The sequence below is a fragment of the Anomalospiza imberbis genome, chromosome 20 (genome assembly GCF_031753505.1).
Source record: "Anomalospiza imberbis isolate Cuckoo-Finch-1a 21T00152 chromosome 20, ASM3175350v1, whole genome shotgun sequence".
NCBI classification, from domain to species: Eukaryota; Metazoa; Chordata; class Aves; order Passeriformes; family Viduidae; genus Anomalospiza; species Anomalospiza imberbis.
In genome coordinates this window covers 5,938,649-5,945,525 of record NC_089700.1, presented here as the reverse complement: position 1 = coordinate 5,945,525, position 6,877 = coordinate 5,938,649, and the positions used below count along the sequence as shown (strand labels likewise).

At 49.7% G+C, this 6,877-nt stretch overlaps 1 protein-coding gene across 1 annotated transcript; it reads left to right on the top strand.

The window, feature by feature from the left end:
• The first annotated feature begins 4,421 nt into the window (after nt 1–4,421).
• On the top strand, nt 4,422–6,846 carry CHCHD2 (coiled-coil-helix-coiled-coil-helix domain containing 2). Its single transcript, XM_068210334.1, has 5 exons — nt 4,422–4,447; nt 4,480–4,541; nt 5,103–5,349; nt 5,894–6,044; nt 6,526–6,846. The coding sequence occupies exons 2-5, from the start codon at nt 4,492–4,494 to the stop codon at nt 6,534–6,536; spliced, it is 459 nt and encodes a 152-aa protein (XP_068066435.1). The 5' UTR covers nt 4,422–4,447; nt 4,480–4,491; the 3' UTR covers nt 6,537–6,846.
• Nucleotides 6,847–6,877: the final 31 nt, after the last annotated feature.

Sequence of the window (6,877 nt, the reverse complement as noted above, 5' to 3'; positions counted from 1 at the left end):
TCTTCCAGCAGGAAAACGGGCTTTTCCAAAAGGAAAACGGGCTTTTCCAGCGGGAAACCGGGCTTTTTCAGAGGGAAAACGGGCTTTTCCAGAGGGAAAACGGGCTATTCCAGCAGGAAAACGGGCTTTTCCAGCAGGAAAACGGGCTTTTCCAGCGGGAAAACGGGCTTTTCCAGCAGGAAAACGGGCTTTTCCAGCAGGAAAACGGGCTTTTCCAGCGGGAAAACGGGCTTTTCCAGAGGGAAAACGGGCTTTTTCAGCAGAAAAACGAGCTTTTTCAGCGGGAAAACGGGCTTTTTCAGAGGGAAAACGGGCTTTTTCAGCGGGATAATGGGCTTTTTCAGAGGGAAAACGGGCTCTTCCAGCAGGAAAACGGGCTTTTCCAAAAGGAAAACGGGCTTTTCCAGCGGGAAACCGGGCTTTTTCAGAGGGAAAACGGGCTTTTCCAGAGGGAAAACGGGCTATTCCAGCAGGAAAACGGGCTTTTCCAGCAGGAAAACGGGCTTTTCCAGCGGGAAAACGGGCTTTTCCAGCAGGAAAACGGGCTTTTCCAGCAGGAAAACGGGCTTTTCCAGAGGGAAAACGGGCTTTTCCAGCAGGAAAACGGGCTTTTCCAGCGGGAAACCGGGCTTTTTCAGAGGGAAAACGGGCTTTTCCAGCGGGAAAACGGGCTTTTCCAGCAGGAAAACGGGCTTTTCCAGAGGGAAAACGGGCTTTTCCAGCAGGAAAACGGGCTTTTCCAGAGGGAAAACGGGCTTTTTCAGCAGAAAAATGAGCTTTTTCAGCGGGAAAACGGGCTTTTTCAGAGGGAAAACGGGCTTTTTCAGCGGGAAAATGGGCTTTTTCAGAGGGAAAACGGGCTCTTCCAGCAGGAAAACGGGCTTTTCCAAAAGGAAAACGGGCTTTTCCAGCGGGAAACCGGGCTTTTTCAGAGGGAAAACGGGCTTTTCCAGCAGGAAAATGGTCTTTTCCAAAAGGAAAACGGGCTTTTCCAGCAGGAAAATGGGTTTTTCCAAAAGGAGAATGGGCTTTTCCTCGCGTTTTTTCCCTCCAATCTGGGATGCAGGGGAAACCGGGCAGTTCTGTAAAACGGGAAAAAGTCTTCCCGGCTGACGTGACCCTCGGGGAGGATGTGTCGCTTCACCGGAGCTCAGCCCCGTTCTCCAGGTGATCTTCCGTCAGAAGATTTTGGGCAGAATGCCGCAGACTCCCACATCCTGCACAGAGCCCGTCTGGTGTGCAGAGGGCCTGTTCCACTCCCCGACTCACCACGAGGTTGTCTGGGATGTGCCATTTGGACTGACAATAGAAGAAATCTGTTAAATCTATTAAATCTATTTGATTTTCACACCGCAGCCTCGTGCTCCACTTGGCTCAGGAGCAGCTGCTGCTGGATTCCCCCAGGGCTCGCTCAGCCTTGCACTTGAGCAATGGGATTTCATCGCTTATTTCCCAGATCTGCGATCCCATTCTGCCACACTGGGTCACAATCAGACAGACACCCCAAAATCAGGGCTGGATCTTCTTTATTTCGCAGGTTTCTATCAAAAGAAGCATCAACACCTGGCTGGTGGTTAAAGAAGCACTTAATCCCTGTGGTGTACCCACATAAAAGTCATGGCAGGTGAAAATAAACCACCTTTGCTCGCTGTGAACATCACCACAACCACCATTAGTTGTTTTTTTTGGGATGGCCACCAGCTACTGGTTCTTGTGCCCTTCCCCAAATCCTTGTGCACTGTGGCATCAGCAGATGTGAGGGTGAGCCGGTACAAAAGGGAGCTCTGGAGTTTTCCCAAGGAAAGCAGGAGGACAAAGCACAATGGCAGCATTCATCCCGCCTGCAGTGCCATCCTGCCCTCATTGTTCTGCAAAACAAAACAAATCCAAGAGGGACGCGGTCACAAAGTGACTTCAAGCGTCAAGAATTGCTCTGCCAGCAAAATAAAAAAAAAAAAAAAGAGGGAAAATTGAAAACTATTCATTAAAAACTATTGAGAAAACCACTCATTAAGAAAGGAGTTGCTTGAACTCTAGAAAAGCAAAATTATAACTCGTGCTTTCTATGCTGTGATTTGCTCTCAGAGATGGAGAGAGGCCAAGAGCCAGGGAGGAGAAGCTCTCCTGCAGCAACACCAGAGGTCTGAGCTCCTGCAGATGTCCCTATTCTGAACGTGGTTTATCATTTGTATTTATCTCCTGACAATTCTCTCATCAGCAACTGCTTTTCTGAGCTGTACTTCTGCTCTGTAAACTCACAACGTTAGCACTTCTTTCATCAGGCAACAGTTACATCCCCTGATGCAAAAGATGTTGAAATTCCCAGTCTTTCACCTCTTTTTAAGTGAAGAAACTGCCAACAAGCAATTTTTTTGTCGTGAATTAACTGTTGACTGTGGTATCCCTTTATCGTGTCTGCTGTGTATAGAAACAGCTTCATTAATACAATAGTTAATAAATTAATTTAGAAATTCATTTCTTCAAGTAGACAGTGTCTCTAAAGCAAGGAGACTCAGCCCCTGGGTGGGGATGAGGGGGCAGGAGGGACCCTCGCTTCTTTTTTGGGGTGAAAATCACAGAATCACAGAATGGTTGGGGTTGGAAGGGACTTCTGGACATCATCCAAGGAACACATGCAGGTGGGGTTGGAATGTCTCCAGAGAGGGACACTGCAGGTTCAGAGCTCTGCTGCCCTCAACGTAATGAAATTCTTTCTCGTATTGAGGGGGAACTTGTTGTGTTTTAGTTTATGGCCATCGCTTCTCGTCCTGTTGCTGGGCATCACCGAAAATAATCCAGTCTCATGCTCTGGCACCCCTTGGAGAAATTTCTACGGATCCATGGGATCCCCTTTCTGCTCCAGAGAGAGGATCCCATGAGTCCAGAGAAATAAAATAAAATCTGTAACTCCACCGAAGGACTCAATTCCGAGAGGCTTTTGGAGGCTCCTTTTCCACAGAGAAGGATTCCCTGAAGGCTGGAACATTTTCCACAGCACGTTGGGTGTTTATTGTGACTGAAGGTGCCACGGGTGCAGGTTTATTGTGCTTTAGGTGTTTATTGAGACCGATGATCCCTCACAGATTTAGGTGTTTATTGATACCCATAGTCCCTCACAGATTTAGGTGTTCATTGATACCGATGGTTCCTCACAGATTTAGGTGTTTATTGATACCGATGATCCCTCACAGATTTAGGTGTTTATTGATACCGATGGCTCCTCACAGATTTAGGTGTTTATTGATACCGATGGCTCCTCACAGATTTAGGTGTTTATTGATACCGATGATCCCTCACAGATTTAGGTGTTTATTGATACCGATGGTTCCTCACAGATTTAGGTGTTTATTGATACCGATGGTTCCTCACAGATTTAGGTGTTTATTGATACCGATGATCCCTCACAGATTTAGGTGTTTATCGATACCCATAGTCCCTCACAGATTTAGGTGTTTATTGATACCGATAGTTCCTCACAGATTTAGGTGTTTATTGATACCCATAGTCCCTCACAGATTTAGGTGTTTATCGATACCCATAGTCCCTCACAGATTTAGGTGTTTATCGATACCGATGGTCCCTCACAGATGTAGGTGTTTATTGATACCGATAGTTCCTCACAGATTTAGGTGTTTATTGAGACCGATGGTCCCTCACAGATGTAGGTGTTTATTGATACGGATGATCCCTCACAGATTTAGGTGTTTATTGATACCGATGATCCCTCACAGATTTAGGTGTTTATTGAGACCGATGGTCCCTCACAGATTTAGGTGTTTATTGATACCGATAGTTCCTCACAGATTTAGGTGTTCATTGATACCGATGGTCCCTCACAGATGTAGGTGTTTATTGATACCGATAGTTCCTCACAGATTTAGGTGTTTATTGAGACCGATGGTCCCTCACAGATTTAGGTGTTTATTGATACCGATGATCCCTCACAGATGTAGGTGTTTATTGTGGCTCAGGATCCTACAAGAGCGGATTTATCGCCATGTAGGTGCGTATTGTGGCAGAAAGTCCCACAAAGGCGAGGGCTTAACACTATTTCGGTGTTTGAGGATCCTACAAAGGCAGGTTTATCACGATATAAGCGCTCATTGTGACCGAGGATCCTGCGCGCGCGTATTTATCACAATTTAGGTGCTTACTGTGGTTGAAAATCCGGCACATGCTGGTCTATCGCTATTTAAACGTTTATTATGACCAACAGCCCCCCAAGCACGGGTTTAACCGCAGTTTAGGTGTTTATTTCTCCATTGTGACCGCCGCTCCCGCCGCCATCGCGGCCGCTCCCGCGCGGCGCCTCAGGCGGGCAGAAGGGGCGTGGCCCCGGCGCAGCCCCGCCCCACGCGCGGCGTTCCGGAAGTGACGCAGCACGCGGTGACCTTCAGAGGCGGCGTGAGGGTGTCGGGCCAGGCCGCGCCGCTCGGGGCTTCCTCCGGTTCCCTCCGCGCCGCTCGGGCCTTCCTCCCGCTTCCCGCCGCCATGCCCAGGGGCAACCGCAGCCGCACGTCCCGCGTGGCGTCCCCCGCTAGGTGAGGGCGGCCGGGCCCCCCTCTCCTTCTCTCGTCTCCCCCGCGCAGGCCGCAGTGGCCTGGCCGCCATTGTGCGGGCGGGTGACGCACCGGGGTGGTGGCAGCGCCCGGCTGGTTTGAGCTGGGCTGGCTATGGGTTCGCGGAGCGGGGTTGGGCGATTTGGGGCATGGAGTTGGGTCTGCTCGGCCGCAGGGCCTGGACACCAACACCATGGTAATCAACCGCTTTTGGGTCAAACTGTATTTTTCTCCAAGACAGCTGTGTGAGCTGGGGAATAAGCAGGCAGAAAGAAGCCTGTAATCCTGACCTTGTCTTGCATAAGGCGCTCAGCAGAACACCGAGTTCATTCCTTCAGCGTGTAACAGGGGTGTGTGTAATCGCAGCGTGATCCTGGGGCCTCCTGTGCAGCGCACTCTGTGACACTGCGTGTCCCTTCCAGCTCGGGACATTCCGTGCCTCAGGAGGAGCGGTGAACTCCTGGCCCTGCGGCCACGTGGCCTCTGCCCGGCATGGTTTGGCATGATGATGATGAAGTGATGTTTCTCTTTGTGTCCCCGCAGCCGGGCACCCCCGAGGAGAGCCCCGTCTCCATCACCGGCTCCTCAGGCCGCTGTCCCTGCAGCGGCTCCGCCTTCCGCCGTGGCGGCCCCGGCCCCGAAGCAGCCGGGGCTGATGGCCCAGATGGCCACAACTGCTGCCGGGGTGGCCGTGGGCTCGGCCGTGGGACACACCATCGGCCATGCCATCACTGGAGGATTCAGTGGAGGGGGCAGCTCCGAAGCTGCCAGGCCTGATATCACTTACCAGGTGAGGGGGAGCACAGCTGGACACTGACCGATGGCAGCTCAGCTCCACGTGGGCTGAGGGAGTTGCTGGAGCCTTAAACACCACATGAGTCACAGCTGGGATGCTTAAAGTCTTTATATAGACTATATATATAAAAAAATATAGTCTGTAGCTACAGACTGAATCTCCAAGGTAACTCACCATGAGTCATCTTATAAAGAGTTCAGAGGGATGTGTGGCAAGGTGTTGGTGTTATTTTCTGCTGTATTCCTCTGATTCAGGCAGGACTTCCATGTTTCAGGTCTGATGTTGGGGAGACTTTTGCTCAGGTGCTATCCAGAATTACCTGAATGTATCAAAATCACTCAAGTGTTTGTAATTTTAAAAACTGCTCTGAATGTGGCATTCTTCTGCTGGAAAACTGTTTTGTATTTTAGCCCTTCATTTTTCCTCCATTAAAAAAATTGAGAGTTTGACCAGAATGCAGGGAAGAACCCTCAGCAAGCAGTGAGGGGGTGGTTTGGCTTTGTTGGAAGGGTCCTTACAGAGCCATTTGGTGTTTCAGGAGCCCCAGGCTGCTCAGGCTGCCCAGCAGCAGCAGTATGGTCCTTGCCAGTATGAGATTAAACAATTCCTGGAGTGTGCCCAGAACCAGACTGACCTCAAGCTGTGCGAGGGCTTCAGCGAGGTGCTCAAGCAGTGCAGGGTTGCCAATGGTAAGTACACTGTTAAATGGGATAATCAGTAAAAGTATCATGGGAATGATGTCCTGGGGGTTTGATCCAGCTGGGGACTGATGAAGGTGCTCTGAAGTCAGGTAAAAGCAGCTGCTGTTCTGTTGGGCTTTGTGCTTGGGTGCTGTTGGGGTGGAGAGAGGGTGAATTCCTGATGTTTTGTGCTGGTGCCTGGATTGAAGATGACTGGAAGAGTGGCAGCAGCACGTTTGGGGCATTAGCAGAGCTCTAAGGACTACAACACCATCCTATCCTGGGAGGAAGGAGGCAGCTGTGCACCGGTGCTGATGTCTGCAGCTCAGCATATCCCAGCAAATGCATGTGGGAAGGGGGAATACCCTGACAAATCTGTCCTGTGGCAGGGAAAACACCTTCCGTTCAGGGATCCAGAATTTACTGAGATACCTCCTTACCCTTCCATTCAGGGATCCAAAACTCACTGAGATAACTCGTTCCCTTTCAGGTTTGGCCTAAGCCTGCACAAGGAGGCTGCTGAAGATCATCTTGCAAGAACTGACCTATGAATGAAAAACAAAAAGCTTCAGTAATAAAGTTTAAAGCTGTCTGGTATCTTGTTAGTTCATATATTCACACTTTTATCCCTGTGGCTTGACTCCTACCATAGCTGCCTCTGATGTGATCCAACTCCGCAGCCGCAATTTAATTTAGCACAAAATGGAAGAGTGAATAATAAAGCAGAATGAGCTAACGTGGGTTTAACTGGTTTTGCTGATTGTTGTGTTGAATCTATGTAATGTCTATAAATAAACTTCTCTCTCTAGAAGTACCTTGCTTTAGTTGAGTTTGAGTGCTGG